The sequence below is a fragment of the Protopterus annectens genome, chromosome 13.part0, assembly GCF_019279795.1.
Source record: "Protopterus annectens isolate FY-2018-M chromosome 13.part0, PAN1.0, whole genome shotgun sequence".
NCBI classification, from domain to species: Eukaryota; Metazoa; Chordata; order Ceratodontiformes; family Protopteridae; genus Protopterus; species Protopterus annectens.
Window position 1 is genome coordinate 891,924,999 of NC_056747.1, and position 19,914 is coordinate 891,944,912.

The 19,914-nt window shown below is 44.7% G+C and overlaps 1 protein-coding gene across 2 annotated transcripts in view; it reads right to left on the minus strand.

The window, feature by feature from the left end:
• Positions 1-19,914, minus strand: part of NF1 (neurofibromin 1) — a 5,218,972-nt gene that overhangs the window by 4,757,685 nt on the left and 441,373 nt on the right. For both annotated transcript variants that reach the window (XM_044054637.1, XM_044054636.1), the window contains exon 2: positions 8,248-8,391. In XM_044054637.1, the coding sequence (XP_043910572.1) occupies positions 8,248-8,391 (144 nt within the window). The remainder of the gene's footprint in view (positions 1-8,247; positions 8,392-19,914) is intronic.

Here is a 19,914-nt window from a genome sequence, read left to right on the forward strand (position 1 = left end):
ATTTTATTATGTTATTTTAACTTTTTAGGCTGTTGTTACTGTTTCTTTAAATGTTTGAACTACACTCAATTGGAAGCATCTTACTGGCTGGTCAATTTTTGAATTTTTATTTAAGTTTTTATAGTCTGAAGAAGCGAACAGGGTTCATTAAAGTGCTTACTCAGTTTTGTTGGCCATGCTTTGGTAAGCTTCCTTTTTTGTTGTTAATTAAATATTAACTTTTAAAATGCATCAATTACAGAAAAAAAACTTCCTTTGAAAAGAACTGCACACACCAGTGCATCCCAGTATGCATAAAATATAAAAACATGCCGACATCTAGTGAATAATCCTGAAAAATACATACTTTAGCTTTAAAACTATTTAAGCCTGGTTTAAGAAAGGCTCCTAAATCAATAATCCATTCTTTAACTATCAGTTGCGTTTTCCAACATTTTTATTAATACTACTGATCACTAAAAATAAGCCGACTGACTTATCCATGTTGTGCATTTGTCTCTTCACATCTCCGCATTTCAGAGACGTGCAGAAATCCTAGGTTTGAATATGCACATAATTTTCTCTTTGCAGAAGGCAGAAAGTACAGTTGTATACACTTACCATAAATGTAGATGTTTGAGTGTATTCACTGTTGCAGTCATTACATTTGGGTTATCTGCTTGCAGGAAGCCCTCAGTCGGCCTGATTAACAAAGTCTTGGTTCCTGCATCAGTTGTTGTCCCTTCTTCCATGACGTCAGGGGGTATGAAACATGCAGCCGACACCATTACATCAGTTTTTCTTGCCCCAGATGTCAGGTGCCCCCCAAATGGGGAGCAATTAAATATAAAAGTACAATGATATACCTCCAACAAAAAAGCAACTACACCAAAAAGGCTTTTAAGCATAGTATAGGAAAGTAGAGGTATAGCCAAAAGAAGTTAGGGGGCTGGAGGGAGGGTAACCAGGACTGCAACAGTGAATACACTCGAACATCTACATTTATGGTAAGTGTACACAACTGTACTATGTTCTTCGTGTTTCACTGTTTGCAGTCATTACATTTGGGTAGATTCCCAAAGCTATGGTTGGGAGGAGGAATTTAGATAGCATTAGGACCAGCTATAAGCCCCTGCAAGACTGCAGTGGCAAAGCCAGCTCTGGATTTAGAGAAAACTGTCAAATGATAATGCTTGGTGAAAGTATGCACAGAACTCCAGGTAGCAGCTTCTAGGATGTCCCTGGTAGGGACGCCTCTGAGAAAGACTGCAGAGGTAGATGTAGCCCTGGTGGAGTGAGGTCTGATCCCCTGGGGGATAGGTTTTCCATGGTGCCTATAGCAGAACTGAATGCTATGGCCTATCCATTTAGAAATGGTTTGCTTTGAAATAGCCTTCCCCTCTGCCCCTGCAGCAAATGCCACCAGCAACTGTTCAGATTTCTTTGAGGTTTAGTCCTGTCCAACTAGAATCTAAGTTGTCTGTGCACATCTAAGGAATGCAGTATCCATTCCCCTTTGTTTTGTGGATTGGGAAAGAAGGTTGGCAAATGAAAAGACTGATTAAGAGCCACACTGGATACCACCTTGGGCATGAAGGATGGATTGGTTCTGAGGGACACCCTGTCTGCATGAAAGATGATGAAAGGCTCCACTGCCATTAGGGCCTGTAATTCAGATACCTTTCTAGCTGAAGTGATTGCTAAAAGGAAAGCTATTTTCCAAGAAAGAAATTTTAAGTCAGCAGTAGCAGTTGGCTCGAAAGGAGGTAGAGTGAGTTTCTCCAAAACAAAGTTAAGGTCCCAGGCTGGGGTTGGAGCTCTCCTGGGTGGTCTCAAACTTTTGCCCCCCCCCCCCCCAAGGAACTGCTTGAGCAGTGGAGAAGAGAAGATGGGAGGTTCTGTGCTATAATGAGCTGAAATGGCTGAGGCATGGATTTTAATGGAGGAAAAAGACAGGCCCTTGTGAAGCATCTCAGTTAAGTATTGTAAAATCTGAGGTAAATTGGACGCTGCTGTGCTCATCCCTTGAACTTGGTTCCAGGCACATAATCTTTTTTTAGCTTTTAGCATAAGATTTTCTAGTACTAGGCTGACAGGTTCAGTGTTAGAAGCTGAGGGTGCAGAATCTGGTTCTCCTGCTGAGACAACATGGAAGGAGTCTGAGGCAGGTGCCATGGGGATAACCATGACACACTGCACAGGAGGTGGTACACCAGTGTTGGCATGGCCAGTCTGGAGCAATCAAAATCATCCTTGGTTTGTTCTGTTTGATTTTTAGTAGTACTTTGGAAAGCAGAGGCAGAGGGGGGAAGGAACAGAATGATAGGTTTTTCCAGCTGAAGGCCAGAGCATCCACTTTCCAGGCTTGCTTGTGGGGAGTCCTTGTGCAAAATTTGTCCAATTCGTAGTTCTGGGGAGAGGCAAACTGGTCTATATCTGGGCTCCCCCATTTACTTGTCAACATGTTGAAAATCCTTGGTTCAAGTTTCCACTTGTGTAGGTCCATGAGGTTTCTGCTTAGTCTGTCTCTCAGTGTATTTAATTTTCTTGGCAGGAACTGAGCTTGTAGGTGCACTTGGTAGCTCATGGCTGTGTTCCACAATGCTATGGCTAGTCTGCAAAGGGGGTAAGAATGTGTACCTCCCTGTTTATTTATGTACCACTAAACAGTGGTGTTGTCCGTCTTTACCACAAGTTGTCCTGGAAGAATGTGGTCCTTGAAAGCTGTCAGAGCATTCTGTAAAGCTAACAATTTTTTTTTGATTGATATGCAGGTGCATTTGACTTGGGTTCCATTTGCCCTGAATGCACTTCCCTGCCAGCCAGGTGAGCCCCCCCTCCACCCCACCCCACCCATGCATAGTCTGATGCGTCTGTTGTTAGGGTTTGGATGGCAGGGGGTGGTGTGAAAGGTAGTCCCTTGTTTTGGTGGCAGGCCTCTGCCCACCAATGGAATTCTAGGTGTAGGCAAGGTATGACAGAAATCATTGCTTCTAGATCCTGAGAATGTTGACACCATAGACTTTTTAGATACCACTGTAGTTTCCTCATACGCGGTCTTGCATATGGAATTAGAAGAATGCAGGAGGCCATGAAATGCAAGGCTTGCAGTATTTGTCTTGTAGATAACAGGGTTTTTGTGGCCACTTGTTTGAAGTAGGATGTCAAATGAATTTGCTTCTCTGGTGTAAGGTAAGCCATCTGGGAAGTTGTATTCAAGCTTGCTCCCAGGAATATAATTTGTTGACAGGGTACTGTGTGTGATTTCTTTTCGTTTACGGTGTACCCCAGACAAGTTAAAACCCTTTGTACAAAGGCCAGATGATTCAAAAGTGTGTCGTGGGTTTTTGCCTGAATTAGACAATCGTCCAGGTATGGGTATATTTGAATATTTCTTTGCCTGCAAAATGCAATAACTGGAGCTAGGCACTTTGTGAATACTCTGGGCACAGTAGATAAGCCAAAGGGCAGTGCAGAGAACTGATATAGTGCTTAAACATCAGTCTACGTACACTTGGAATCTCATCAGAGACAAAATTATCAGCTTTTAAAATATGCCAGTTACTGCTCATTACATTTTACGTTTGTTCCAAATGCTGTAATAAAAAATATTTTGGCCAATCTTTGCTGGTTTGCTGGCAATTGCTCTATATTCTAACAGTTGTAATCTGCTGGTCTTGTACAGCTTATCTTTAGCCTTTATTGCTTCCTCTTTTTTATAATCTCAGGTTATAGAGCAACGAACGGTCATGACTTTAATGGTTCCTATGAGCATAGTCTTTTCAGTCTACCGAGGATCAACCATCTTGGATGGCAGCTAGTAGCATTCAATAGGGAATTTTTATGAAATGATGTTCTCTATATTTTCGTACTGACAGTACTGTCATGTTTTTTTGTTTGTTTTTTTTTTTAATTTTAGCCTCCTAAAATGAAATTTGATGCCAGTCCATCTCGGCAACAATTTCTCCACTCCAATAATTTTCAATCAAGCATATTACAAATTCATTCTGTTCTTTGTCCGGTTTCCAGACAAACCCAACTAGTTCTGCCATACCTAAACCACATCTGGCACTGGCTCCTCTAAGTCTTAGAAAAATATCACTGTGGAAAAATAACTTGTATAGTCAACACAGTCTTGTCTTCTTCCTCATTATTCTCTAGGTGCATATTCATTTTGGAGTTAAAGAGGCAGGGGCCCCGGAAGGGTTTAATTCACCATAGTGTCAAGTGAAATCAGTAAGCTGCTGCAGCCAGGTATGCCACTGCATCTCAACAGTGGATCCAGCAACTTAGGAAAACCCTCAGCAGACTTGCAAAGATGTATCATTATGATGTTCAAAACATGAGTACAGCTGCCAATAGGGACTGTCAATTAAGCAACGTAGTGACTGACTAATGCATTATAACCAACATCACCTTTCTGCTATGTTATTATGCAGTTAGTTTATGGCATGTAAACAGAACAAAGAGGACAAAAACTACTCCATAACCCTCCCCCCTCTTAGCAACAGAGACAGGACCTCTAGACAACAGAGGCAAAGCATTCTTAGCAGCTGCTGCACATATGAAATTTCTGACCAAAAACACCAGTTCTTGGGAAAAAGGGAATTCTTTTAGGTTTCCTCAGGAGAAGTACCATAATGTGAAGATCTTCCATCCATTGTTAATGGCCAATTTTAACTTGTCCAGTACAGAAGAGACCTCCCAGGATGACTTCTGAATGGACTGAAAGCCCACTTGCATCATTTTCTCTAGAAAAAAAAATGGGGTCCCAAGCCATCTCCTTTTCACCCATCACTCACAAGACTTGCCCAAACTTGGGGTCATTAGAGGAAGATGTGGGAAAACTGCCTTCTCATTTTTGATACCCAGTGAAGGAGATTTAGCAAAGAAAATCAATGTGTTGTCTCATGAATAGGTTTACCTTTTGATCTTTGGAGGTGGCAAATCAATAGATAGAGTGCTTATGTCCAGACATTAATGAGAAATGCTGTATCCTTGGGTACCTCTACCCTAACATTTGACAAGTAGTATAGCTAAAGATCTTTGAAGAGGTTCAGCTGTTTGTCACATAGATGTCAACATCAACATGGTCAAAGATGTCAAGGAGGGCACTGCAAGGCTGCATGTGAGGAAAACGTCAGTCGGTAAAACAAGCACACTTTCGTTTGTTCCCACACACCTTAGTGCTATCAACATCAAGGGCTAGTTGTCTAACAACATCGATGCCATCCCAAGTATGACAGCAAAGACATTCACTGACATCAGATGAAATATCATCAAGACAGAAACCAGGGTAAAGCTGATAATGTAGTAGTAGATGCAAAAGACAGACACCAAATCTCAAAACTTCTGCTGACACAAGAGATTTACACCACAAGAATCACTCTGTGATATAGAGGGATAAAGCTCTGACTACATCACAGGTGACCAGAGTTAGAATGGTGGCACAAGTAACTAAGAGCTGGCAGGGGAGGATGGGCGTGAGAGGCCACTGCCTGCTCTCTCATTCTAGGAGGAGCAAGGTGGCTTTGGCTTACCACATAGGTGACACCCAGTGGAAGCACTCTGCTCACCATGTGTTTGCACATGGCACTGTAGGGTTAACAGACCCAAGACTTCATGGAAGTATACAGAGACGAACCCTCAGAGGACAACTAAAGTGGAAGTTGGAAATGCCACCATGAGAGAGAGTGAGGGAGTTCTGATGGAGGAAAGGGTAGGCCACCCCACAGGACTGGTAAAGCTGCCCCACTCCCTACCCCCACTCTTGCCACAAGTGGTGGAGCTTATGGGGAGATTTCCAGGCAAGAATTAATGGGCCAGAGGACTCTCATCTGCCTGGGAACCCTAGCCTCCCATGGCAGTAAAACGAAATGGGCCAAATAAGTTCAGGCAGAGCAGCCATCGGACTTGGTTCTTAAAGGGTGTAAAAAGTCAAACCATCTGCTTCAATGGCTGGGGCAATATTAGTATCTTTGAAACCAGTATAAAGAGAAGGCACAATATTAAGGAAGGTCTGGATGACCAAAAAAGGGTGAAAACCTAATGAAAGGGCCCACACCCACCACAGAAGCAGCCAGAGAAATGGGGAGACAACCTCTGTTAACTCTAAGCAGGGTAACTTAAAACCCATCACAGCTGAATCAGGAAACATTAGAGAAGGCCTCCTCAAGGTCAGCCTAGGGACAAATATTTGGTTTACCTCTCTGATGGGCAAACGAGTTTAACTCTGAAAATTAAACAAAGCACAAACAACCTGCAAAATAAGGTTAGAAACAATTTCCTCCATCTTTGTTGAATATACCCTAGAATACAAAAAAAAAAAAAAAATCTCACTTTGTTTATGGGCCTTCTGAAAGTTTAGGCTTCTTGGCTGGTTTTAGTGAATCAGAAATCATCAGCCTTGACAACCAAAGCAAAGGTTCTTGCTCAGCACCAAAAGGCTGTTGGTCGGCAAAAGACTCTTCATACACATGCAACCTTAATATGCTTTTGCAAATGGTACACTTAATATCAGGTTTTCCTTCAAAAGGAAAACACAAGCCTGATAATGGTCTTGGTGTGGGATTTTAAGCCGCGGTAGTACAGCGGTTGCATTGTTGCCTCACAGCAAGAGGTTCTCCCATTCGATTCTCAACTAGTGTGCGGGGAGTGCCTTCTGTGTGGAGTCTGCATGTTCTCCCCCTGGTTGAGTGGCCTCCGAAAGACATGCGTGAATGGGCGTGCCTTTGCTGAAGGTTGGGCGTCGGGCTGGCAACTCGGCACCATAAAAATCTATTGTCAATCATTAGCGGACCGGAGTTCCGCTGTGGCGACCCCTTAACGGGAAAAGCCGAAAAGACAAACAACATGTAATAATGTAAAACCTCGGTCCACCTTGACTACAGAATCCTTACAGAAGGAAAAAAAATCAGTTTTCTTTCAAAAAAACAAAAAAACAACAGCAAATGGCTGAAAGGAAGCAGAACTCCACAGTCCTTACAATTCAAATGACTAGAACACCTACAGTGAGAGCCTAAGGGGATTATTAATCATGAAAAAAGACACTAAATTGGAAATGAAACCAGGACAGAGTAAGGAGTTAGAAAATCCAACAAGTGGAAGGATAGCTAACAAAGAAAAAAAAAGGTTTCTACTTACAGTAAGAAGTTAAAGTAGCCTGGGTGCAATAGCACAGCAAGAGAGATATGAATAACAGGGTAAATGGACTGCATTATAGAATATGGGAATGAATAAATAGTCTGGGCTGCTTTTGTGTGTCTGTCTGTCCGAACTCCAATCAGAATTAGTCCTGTTCTTACTAAAGAAAGACTTCCTCATACCAGATTGTAACTTAGTTTTGTGCAACAATGTTGGACATTAATGAACAGGCACCCTACAAAAATGGGAAGCTAAACAGACCTGGTGTAAAAATATTTCACACTAGCATTTAAACTACAATTTCCAATGGCATACAGGAAAAATGCCCTGACTGTGTGGCCAGGCGACCTGGGATTGATCAGAATCTCAAGTGACTGATTAAGTAAAAAGCATGAGTAGACCGAGGTTGGGGAGGGAAGATGCAGGGTGTAGCCAGCCACAGAATGCAACAGTCCCCCTGAAGGAGTGATCAGGATGTAAAAGATGCAGCCCTGGAAGCAGGTATTTGTCTCATCATGTCACAGAAGACTGGTAGCCTTCCTAGAGGGTGCAGGGCAGCAAGTACAATGAGAGTCCTTCAGTGTCTGTCTGTTTATTCTCCTACCTAGGGAATGGGATTACAGCAATCATAAAATGTCCAATGCTGTCAAGAACACAATCAGTCTTCATGGCTCCATGAACGACTCTCCTCACCCAACTGCTCTCACTAGTACGATTATAGAGGAATCCCCACCACTGAAGAACAAATGCACTTTAATCAAACTGAGGGAAGCTTGATGGTGAGCAGGCACAAGGGACAAAAAATTTAACTGTTTGCTACTATCCATATTTTTACAACTGCTGTTTTACAGTAACAAAGATCAGTTCAAGATTATAATTTTGGTTAAATGTTTCACATTACATAATTAATAACTTCCACATCATTAAACCGTAAGAATCACTCTGTGATATAGAGGGATAAAGCCCTGATTACACATCACAGGTAACCAGGATAGAAATATTTACATTTAAAAAAAAAAAAAAAAAAATCAGTAATAAACTTCACAGATGTCTTGCAACTGATCTAATGAAATTACTTATTATTACTTCTATCAGTGACAGCAAAATTGCAACTGAACAGCTTACCATGTTGTTTACGTTTTTTAATATATTTGTTAGGCCACTAATAACCATCGAAAACTTGTATTTGGAAATGTTGATGAGACATTCCTTGTTGTGTTCTGTGCTGACTTTGGTATGTGTGTTCTGCTGTCCCGCTTTAATTGGAAGCTGAAAAAAAGGAACAATGGTCATGTATAAGCCTCAGAAATGAGTCAATGCTCTGCATCAAAGAAATGTCTTTCTCAAGCACCATCACACCAAGCAATAAACCAAACACCTCACACACCAGTTTTTTTATGTCATTCTTCATATGGCTAGTCTTCAGCATAATCTCCACGACGGAAATCATTCTTACGTACCTCTATATTTTAATACTTAATCTCCCTTTCCCATTTGACATATCCTTATTTACAAAGGATAGTTTGCACATTTCCCATCCCTACTCTGTCATACAGTGCAACTCAACGGGTACCTATTAAACTGCCTCCTGCCTCTTTCTCCTGGCAAAAAACCACAAACACTGAAAATAAGTTATGTACCTACCATAATGTTCCATGTTAGTTGTCTTCTTCTCGCCTTCTTTCTTGCTGGTTGGGTTCAGAGCCGATCCTCGGCTCTGGCTCGGCCATCTTCAAAAGCTCGAGAGCTGCTTACTGGCTCGAGGCCCCCCTATATCCCATGATGCCTGGTGCTAGATACCCAGATCTCGTTTGGTAAGTAACTGCAGACATAATAATACAGGAATCCTATCCTAGAATGCATAAATCCTACTGGAGAGACTACTAGTCAGAAGGAATAGCCAGAGAAGACTCAGCCAGTGAAAAAAAAAATAAGGAATTCTTCTCAGTCTACTAGGATAGGGGGATGGAGGGTGGGACGCAAGAAAGAAGGCAAGAAGACAACTAACATGGAACGTTATGGTAGGTACATAATTTCTTAATGTTAAGTTGTCTATCTCGCCTTCATTCTTGCTGGTTGGGACAGAGTCCCTATCACCTCAATCCTGGGTGGCTCATCGGAACAGACTCTTCAGAACAGTGGAACCAAAATCAGCTCTGCTCCTGGAGGCCACGTCCAGCTTATAATGTGAAATGAAGGTATGAGGATTGGCCCATGTAGCTGCCACACAAATAGTTTCCATTGGCAATCTTGCCTGAAAAGCCACTGAAATAGCTAGAGCTCTAGTGGAGTGACCTTTTGGTTTAGCAGGAAGCTCTTTATTCCTTAGCTGATATATCAATGTAATAATAGAAGTCAACCACCTAGATAAAGTTACTTTTGACACTGGTAGACCTGGTTTACCCTTAGCATAGGACAGGAACAGCTGGTCTGATTTTCTGATTAGCTTAGTTCTATGCAAGTAAAAACGTAACTGTCTATGAACATCCAACTGATGCAATTTGTACTCTGCCTTGTTGGAATAATTTGGAAAAAACACAGGGAGATCAATAGACTGATTCAAATTATTCTCAGAAGAAATCTTTGGAAGGAAGGAAGGATTAGTCCTGAGAGAAACTCTGTCATTGTGGAAAACTAGATAAGGAGGGCGAACACAAAGAGCCTGAAGATCAGAAACTCTTCTGGCTGAAGTAACTGCAACCAGAAGAAGGGTTTTCCAAGAAAGAAACTTCAAAGAACAAGAAGCTGCAGGTTCAAATGGAGGCAATATCAGGGAAGCTAAAATCAAATTTAGATCCCACGGAGGCGGGGGATCTCTCACTGGGGGCCTGAGTAAAGTAGTCCCTTTGAGAAAAGCTTTACAAAGCTTATGGGACATAATACTAGTATCTGATAGGCCTGTATGAAAGTTTGAAATTGCAGCGAACTGAACTCTAATCATGGCAGAAGAAGATCCAGCATGAAAAAGTTCCGCTAAAAAATCCAAAATATGGTGCACAGGGGCTGAAAAGGGATCTATATTTCTTGCCTCTGCCCAGAAAGAGAAACATTTCCACTTACTAGCATAAGTCTTTCTAGTGGTAGACTTATGCGATAAGATAATTTCACGCACCGAGTGGGAGATGTTCGGAAGCCTGGCTAAAGTCGGAAGTGGAGCAACCAAGCAGTGAGCTGGAGAGATTGAAGGGATTGGTGCAGCCCGCCTGAATGATGGATCAGGTGGTCTGGAACTGGCTCCAGGGCTGCTCCAGAAGGTGATGATGCAGGAACGGGAACCAAATTTGTCGAGGCCAGTAAGGGGCAATGAGGATCATCTTGCATCCCAATGTGGTAGCTTTCTGTATTAGTTTGGGAATCAGGGGAAACGGAGGGAATGCATAAAGAAGTCCCTGAGGCCAATCGTGAACTACAGCGTCTCTGGGGGAGTGTCCGGGAAGAGGGACGAGAGAGAAGAAATTGTTGCACTTGTTGTTGAAGGGGGTGGAAAAAGGTCGCAGCAAGGCTGACCCCATTTGCAGAAGATTTGGTCTGCCACTGTCTGATTGAGAGACCACTCATGAGGCATGAGAATTGCTCTGTTCAGGCTGTCCGCTATAACACTGGACTTCCCAGGGATGTGCGCTGCTATCAGAAACCGTTGGGAAGAGATCGCCCACTGCCAGAGTCGGAGTGCTTCTCGACATAGGGGGTAGGACCTGGTTCCGCCCTGCTTGTTGATGTACCACACTACCAACATATTGTCTGTTTGAATTGCAATTGTCCCGGTGGGAAGAGAGTTCTGAAGAGCTTGCAACGCCAAAAGCACGGCCCTCATCTCCAAGACACTGATATGCAGATGGTACTCGTGAGGCTGCCAGGTGCCTTGGACTGTTCTGCCCTGAAAATGCCCCCCCCAACCCCACCCTATCAGGGAGGCATCTGTGGTCACCGTAGCCACTGGAGGAGGAAGAGCAAATGGTCTGCCCTGGGGTACTGATGGGGAAACCATCCACCAAGGAAGTTGGTTTTTGCATGTCTGTGTGATCATCATGTGAGACATTGGAAGGTGCTGGAAAGACCATTGGGTGAACAGCATCCACTGAAGAATCCTCATATGAAAACGAGCAAGGGGGACTAGTATGATAGCCACTGACATGAGACCCAAGGTTTTTAGGACGAATCTGGCCTGAACTTTTTTGCATCCTAATAAGACCTGCACATGTCGGCGAATGTCTAACACTCTGTCTAATGGAAGTCTCGCTGACATGTCCTTTGTATTTAAGTTTGTGCCTATAAAGGTAATAGATTGCTGCCAAGGCACAATGCAGACTTTTCGAAATTTATTGTGATACCTAGTTTGGAGCAAGTTTGGATGGTGTAGTCTCTAGCACGCAGCAGGTGATGCCTGGTGGTAGCAGTAAGGCACCAGTCATCTAGATATGGAAACACCTGGAATCCTTGCCGTCTCAGGTGAGCGGTAACTACTGCCAAACATTTGGTGAGCACCCTGGGGGCTGTGATGAGACCAAAGGGCAGAGCTCTGAACTGATGATGACTGGCTCCCAGCCGGAAGCGGAGGAATCTTCTGGAGCATCTGTCCATTTTGATATGGTAGTACGCATCCTGAAGAACTATGGAGCACATCCAATTGTCCTGACCCAGAAAGGGTAAAATGGACTGTAGCGTGACCATCCGGAACTTCGTTCTTTGAACAGACCTGTTTAGTCTGCTGAGATCCAGAATGGGTCTCCAGTCCCCTGTCTTTTTTGGTACCAAAAAAAACCTTGAGTAAATTTTGGATCCTTGCTGGTCTGCTGGGACTGGCTGGATGGCTCTTTTTCTTAGTAGTTTTGATATTTCTTGAACTGCTTGATCCCTTAGATTGGGTGGAACATCTGGAAGGGATTTGTTGGGAATGTAGGGGGGGCCCCCCCTTGCAAAATAAGGGGATTTTGTAGCCTTCGGATAGGATAGAGAGTACCCATTTGTCTTGTGTTATACTTTGCCAGGCTTTTGGGTACAGTGATAATCTTCCCCCGACTGCCTCCGAAGGTGGACAGCCGGGCAGCACCTCAAGGATGCTGGAAGGGCTTGTCAGAGAAAGATTCTCTGTTGCCCTGATTTTGCGGACCCCCTCTGCCCCGAGGGTGGCATCTATTGTTGTTCCCTCCTCTGCCCCTGGAGGGGAAATCACCACGTGTGTCAGGCAGGCTCCCTGGGATTTCCGGAACCACATCTTCCCACTCTACTGACCTTTGGGATACGGTCTAGAAGGAGTGGAAAAACGGACTCCTACAGCAGAGAGTCTTGCCTTCCTGCTCACACCTGGTAAGGGCATCCTTCACCTGTGGGGTCCAAAAAGAGCAGAACTATCAAAGGAGGTATTGGTGAAAGACACCCTGAAGGGTTCCGCAAAGTTACATAACCGCATCCAAGCATGCCTCCTCAAGGCCACGCCTGTGCCTGCGGCCCTACTCACACCATCGGCTGCATAAGAGATGAGCCGCATGGAGGAGTTTACTACCAAATTAAGAGTTGCCAGCTGGGAGGCAACCTTAGCCTGGGTCCCCGCAGCTGATGGATCTTGAAGGGTATCTCCTAGCTCTTTAAAAAGATCCCTTTGAAGGCGGGTAAAGTGGCACAAGTAGTTCAGCGACCTCATGGAGAAGGTCGCTGAGGAAAACATTTGCTTCCCATATCTGTCCATCGTCCTAGATTCCTTATTAGGGGGACGGACAGACGAAGAAGTTTCAGCCAACTCCTTTTTTGTGGCCGCTGCTACCACCATGGCATCAACGGGAACACCCTTTGTCAGAAATTGCTTGTCCCGTGGTGCAGTAATGAATTTTGTGGGCCTTCGAGGGGTTGGTTCCACTATGTTTGGGGCTGACCACGCCTTCCAAGCCACCACCGACATCAGTGGATCGAAAGGCGGAGACACCCAGGAGGTGGAGGGTTGGGAACCAAATACATCCAGGAATACAGACTCATCCTCGAAAGGGTTAAGGGTAGTCCAGATCCCCCTCTGCCTAAACATCTCAAGGATGTCTGAGAAAGAGACATCTTCAGAGGGGAATCTCTGGGACCCTTCCGAATCCTCGAAGTCGGTATCTGAAGTGACAGACTCAGGGGAGTCATCATGCTTCCTCTTGCATTTCCTCATTCGAGGTGGCTCCTCTGAATGATCAGGGGAGGCCTCGGAAGAGGAAGATACACCCAATGGGGTGCCCTGGAGCGCTTGTTCCCCACGCTTGGGGTCTGGAGGAGGGGCAGATGCAGGCACCATGGGGGGGGGGTGATGAGGCTGATCGTAGGGCTGACTCAGAGGCCAGCACACTCCTCATGACCTCGAAGGCACCCCTTCCCGATAGCGGAGAAAGCTCCAGCTCCTAAGAGACCGGAATCCTTCCTGGCACCGAGAAAGACGGCTACAAAGCCGATGTAGGAGCCGAACTCACCAGCGCCGAAGCTCCAAGAGGGAGAAAGGGATCGGACAAGGGTCCAATGCCACTCGCCCCCTCAGAGCCGACGAGGGAGTCCGGTGCCCAGATCCCTCCAAGGACGGCACCATGGAAGCGATCGGAGCAGACGGAACCGAAAGGGTAGGTATCGGCGCTGAAGGTTCCACGATCCGAACCCCAATAAGCTCCGGCTCCGAACTCAAGGGGTGAGTCGAAGGAGGAACTACTGCAGAGACGGGCGGAGTTGAACCCTGATGAGGGGGGCTGGATAACATTTTAGCCAGGGCCTGCGATTTTAGAAGCCTGCTCACCACTCTCTCCACATCGTGGTCAGATAGTCTAGAAGACTGAGAAGAGTGGGATCGGTGACTTTGCTCCGACTGTAACAGAGGAGACCCCGGAGCAGAGTGTATCGACTCTAGGGATGGAGATCTAGAGCGTTTTTGGCTCCCTGACGGTTCCGACACCAGAGCCGGGGCCGACTGGGAGACAGGTACTTCGGTTCCAGCCAGAACCGAAGTTGAAGCAGACGCCACACCCGACGACGGCTCCGAACTGGGAGCCGACTGCTTCGTTGGCTTAAGAGGGTTTCACTGGCTGGGCCTTAGCCGGTGACCCTTCAGGTTTGAGCAAACCCCTAAGGATTAGCTTATTCCTACGCTCCTGCAGGACTCTTGGACTAAAGGCGTGGCCCACCGAACAAGAGTCCTGCAGGTGTAGGGTGCCCAAACAGTAGACACAAGAAGTGTGACCATCTGTCAGTGACATCTTCTGACAGCATGAGTCACACTTCTTGAATCCAGATACTTTCGTATCTTTAGACATTCCTGTAAAAGGAAATATCAATCGCAGAAAAAAAGCAACAGAAGGGAAGTAGGTAACCAGTAAAACACACACACTCAACACAAGTTACCACACCCTAACAGCACACACACTATATATCTAAGAAAATAGTAAATAAACCTACTGATATACAACAATTTCTAATAAAAAAACTACTATATAAATATTGAAGAACAAGGATTAGCCTCTAACTAAAAATGGCTACATTGAAGAAAACAAAAGGGGGAGGGTGGGAGGGGAAAACTCTCCAACAAAAAAAGAGTTTCCAAGGGAAAGGAGACTAAATTACAAATAGACAACTAGACTACTAGAACTACTATAAAGTACAGTTTTGTACCTACCATAAATGTAGATGTTCGAGTTTATATACTGCTGCAGTCATCACACTTGGGTTATCCTGCCGTCAGGCGGTCCCGCAGGTCGGCCGAATCCCAAAGTCTTGGTCCGGCGTCGGTTGTCGTCGCTTCTTCCCTGACGTCAGTGTGACAGGGGGATAAAAGATGCGGCTGACGCCATTTTCTTCAGTTTTTCTTGCCCCAGATGTCAAGTGCCACCAACTAGGAAGGCAATACAAATAACTATGCAAAAATACCTTAGTAGATAAACAATAGTACTAGCTGTTAGCAAATACACCATATAGACATGCATCCAATAGACTGATGTACATGGAGTTATAACCAACACCCTGGTATGTAGAAGGGATGGTGGGAAGGTAACCTGGACTGCAGCAATATATACACTCGAACATCTACATTTATGGTAGGTACAAAACTGTAATATGTTCATCGTGTTATACTGCTGCAGTCATTACACTTGGGTTGAATCCTAAAACTAAGGATGGGTGGCTGGTACTAAACTGAGTTAGGTGAAGCTAGGATGCCCTGCAGAACTGCAGTGGCAAAACCAGCTCTGATTTTTTTTTGAGTATAATGGAAGGTGGTAGTGCTTGGTAAAGGAGTGCACTGAACTCCAAGTAGCTGCCTCCAGAATGTCCTTGGTTGGAACCCCCCTGAGAAAGGCTGCTGAGGTTGCTGTAGCCCTGGTAGAATGGGACCTAATATTAACAGGCACTGCTTTCCCATGGTGCGAGTAGCAAAAGCAGATACAATATGTTTTGAGACAGCCTTTCCTTGTGAACCTGCAGCATAGGATACAAAGAGTTGGTCAGTTTTTCTGAAGGTCTTTGTCTTATCCAAATAGTAACATAGCTGTCTGTGAATGTTCAAAGAGTGAAGGAGTCTTTCTCCTTTATTCTGGGGGTTTGGATAAAAGGTGGGTAAATGAATGGTCTGATTCAAAGCCACACTGGATACTACCTTTGGCATAAAGGTAGGGTTAGTTCGTAAAGAGACTCTGTCCTGATGGAAAATGATGAAAGGTTCCACTGCCATAAGTGCCTGTAGTTCTGACACCCTGCGTGCTGAGGTGATAGCCAGCAACAGAGCTGTTTTCCATGACAAGTATTGTAGTTCTGCTGAGAAGGCTGGTTCGAAAGGAGGCAGTGTTAATTTTTCTAAAACGAAGTTGAGGTCCCAAGCTGGCGTTGGGGGTTTTCTGGGGGGTCTTATATTCTTAGCCCCTCTGAGAAACTGCCTTAGAAAAGGGTGAGAGAATATGGGAGGATCCGTATTATATTGAGCTGAAATGGCTGAAGCATGGATCTTAATGGATAAGAAAGAAAGGCCTTTGTGTAACATCTCAGTTAAGTATTGCAGTATTTGAGGAATGTTTGGTATCCAAGGATTTTGGCCTTTAGCCTGGTTCCATGCACAAAATCTTTTCCATTTGTCTGAGTAAATTTTTTCTGGTGCTGGGCCTCCCTGGCCTCCAAAATGACATTCAGGACATCCTTTGAAAGAAGTGTTGATTGATAATTCAAGGTATCCTCCATGCAGCTAAATTTAAAGTCCTGAGCTGACTGTGATGGATCTGAGAGTTTTGCTGAGTCAACAGAAGTGGGGATTGAGGTAAGATCCATGGAGGGCTGTGAGTCAAGGTCCTTAGTAATGGGTACCAATGCTGACGTGGCCAGTCCGGAGCAATGAGGATCATTTGTGGTCTCTCTGATCTGACTTTCAGTAAATACCTTGGTCAAGAGAGGTAGTGGTGGGAAGGCAGAGACTGTCAATGCTGTCCAACTGAATGATAGGGTGTCCACTTTCCAGGCTAGGGAATGATAAGTCCTTGTGCAAAATTTCTGTAGTTGGCAATTGTTGGGGGAGGCAAATAGATGTATGTCTGGGAGTCCCCACCTTTGAGTTATCATTGAAAATACTTGTGGGTGTAGTCTCCACTCGTGAGGATCTGCCAAATTTCTGCTTAATTCATCTGCCAAGATGTTTTCCTTTCCTGGCAGGAATTGTGCTTGCAGTTGTACTTGGTAAGTCAATGCTGTGTTCCACAAGGTCATTGCCTGTCTGCATAAAGGGTAGGAGTGTGTTCCTCCCTGTTTGTTTATGTACCACATAACTGTGGTGTTGTCTGTCCTTAGTAGTTGTCCTGGATGCAAGAAGGTCCTTGAAGGCTGTCAGTGCATTTTGCACAGCTAGCATCTCCTTTTGGTTGATGTGTAGATGCATTTGTTTTGTAGACCACTTGCACTGTATGCACTGTCCTGCCATGTGTGCTCCCCAGGCGTAGTCTGAAGAATCTGTGGTCATAGTTTGGTTTGCTGGAGGCAAGACAAAAGGAAGATCCTTGTTTATTTGACATGCTTGAGCCCACCACAGGAACTCTTTTTGAAGGCAGGGAATGAGAGGTATACTTGTTTCGAGGCTGTGCCTGTGTTGAGTCCATACACTTTTCAGGTACCATTGTAATTTCCTCATATGCAGCTTTGCATGTGGAATTAGTTGAATGCAGGATGCCTGAACCCCAATGCCTGCAGGATTTTCCTTGCAGTGAGCTGGGTAAAAGTTGCCATCTTTTTGAAGTATTGAGTCAGTTGTTTTTGTTTGTCTGGCGTGAGATAAGCCATCTGGGTCGTTGTATTTAAGCTGGCACCCAGGAATATTATGTCTTGTGAGGGTATTAGCTTTGACTTCTTTTTGTTTACTGTGTACCCTAGGCAACTTAGCAGCTTTGTTACAAATGCCAGAAGCTGTAATAGAATGGCCTTGCTGTCCGCTTGCATCAGGCAGTCCTCCAGATATGGATAAATTTTTATTCCTCGTTGTCTGCAGTATGCAATTACTGATGCCAGGCATTGCGTAAATACTCTGGGCGCAGTAGATAAGCCAAAGGGCAATGCAGAGAATTGATAATGCATTGTACCTGCCAAAAATCTGAGGTATCTTCTGCAATCTTGTCTGATAGGGACATGCAGGTATACCTCTTGAGGTCCAACGTTACCAGCCAAGACACCTTGCCCAGCATGGGAAGAAGCTGCTATAGTGTGAGAATTTTGAATTTGGGCACCTCCAGGTATGTGTTTAGAATTTAGAGATCTAAAATCGGTCTCCAGGCTTTGTCCTTTCTTGGTACTAGAAATAGTCTTGAGTAAAAACCTTGACCTTGCTCCTTTGTAGGTACCTTTTGAATTGCTTTCATATCCATAAGAGCTGAAATTCGCATTTGTGCCTCTGCCCATTGGTTTGGAGGCAGATTTGGCATGCCTCTCATCCGTGGTAAAGTGTGAAAATGAAATCTGTAGCCTCGGGGAATAATATCCGGAACCCATGTGTCCTTTGTTATGATGCGCCAATTTTGTGGAAAAAAAGCCAGTTTTCCTCCCAAAGGTGCTGCCAGGGCAATTTTGCTTGGCAGGCAAAGAGGGAAGTCATTGTGTTTGTTCCCTAAAGGGTTGAGATCTTTCATCTCCACCTCTGAGTTGTTGTATGCCATTGTCTAGGCCTGAAAGAACCTTGTGGCTGGCCTCTGCCCCTTGGGCGTCTGTACCTACCCCTTTGGGGTCTGTCTGATGCAGGAAAGGACCAGTTTTTTGATGGCCAGTTTCTGCTGAAACGAGGAGGTTGTACCTGAAAAAATCTTTAACTGTCTGCATAGATTTTGCCTTTTCTTCCATTTTCTTTAAAACTTCCTCTGCTTTGACACCAAATAACACATCTTTCTGCAATGGAGCATACAATAACTTTGTTTTGACATGTTCTGGTAAGGCTTGCTCTTTTTGCCAAGCATGTCTACGTATTACAGATCCTGTGACAGCTGCTCTACATGAGGCTTCCAGTGAATCAAACCCACACTGTAAGGTATGCTTTCCCACCTGTTCTGCTGCATGCAGCAAATCCTGCATCTCTTTGAAATCAGGTTGATCTGTCTGACGGATCATTTTCTGCTTTAACTGTGTAATCAAGTAGTGATGGTATTTTAGCATGTGGAATTGGCAGTTTAAGGCCCTCATGGCCAAAGTGGCAGACGTATACACTTTCTTCCCCCATCTTTCTAATGCTCTGGAATCTCTTTCATAAGGTAGTGGATTCTTAGCAGTAGAGGCCTTAACCCCTTTGGGACCCTGGGAAATGGTTTTGGGGTCTGCAACAGGGCTTTTATATAGAAACTTATGAGAATCATGAACTCTGTAGTATCTGTCTGGTTTAGCTGGTGCAGGAGGTAAGGAATCTGGGTTTAGACTAGATTCGGTGTAAACATCATCCAAAATGTATAAAACTGGAGGAATTGCAAGGGGTCTATGCTGTGGAAGAAGAAGAAACTCGGAGTCTTTTCCTTAGAGTCAGAGTAATCTTGGCCTTCCCAGTGGAAGTGTTTCCTCATGGTGTGTAAAGTTTCCCCAAAAGAGTAGTCTTCAGGGGGGGAGACAGAGGGAATGGACTCTTCAGCATCAGAGTCTTCATAAGGAGGGAAGGAATAATCCTGGTCCTCAGAGTTAGCTGAGGAAATGGATGCTTGGTCAGAGGAAGGATAATTTTCCTCCAGTCTAGGCCTTTTGTCAGGAGGGGGTTGTGAACCCCTGATAAGGGTAATTAAATCTTCAGCCATCTTAAGCATAAGACTTAATAGAGATAGTTGCCAGTTTGAAGACACCTTCAGAAACCAAAGGCCTGTCCAGAATCTCCGGATCACCGTCAGGGTTGGCGTCCGAGGGGTGAGATGGAACCGGCTCCTGAGGCCCAGCTGATTCGGTCTGGGAGGCCGTCAGAATTTCTAAATCAGCGGTAGTCAGGGTCTGCGTAGGTGCCTCACTGAAAACTGGAGAACCGGCGGCAGGCCTTGCTGAGGCCTCGGTATCTGGTCTTGGCCTAGGCTGCCTGTCCTTATCCTTGCGTTTTTTAATCATTGCTGATGTCGGTTGCTCCGACGACATGCTATAGTTAAATTTTCTGCCAAAATAATGTCGGGCAAAATCTGCCCGACGCTTGATTGTACGTTTGTTGAACCTAGCACAAAACCGACAACCAGAGACGTCGTGGTCTGGGCCTAGGCAAGGAATACAATAAGAATGAAAATCCTTATGAGGTATTTGCTTCCCACAAGAAATGCAATTATTAACTTTGTCTGACATCGGTCTGAGGCAAGAAAAGTTCCCCAAACG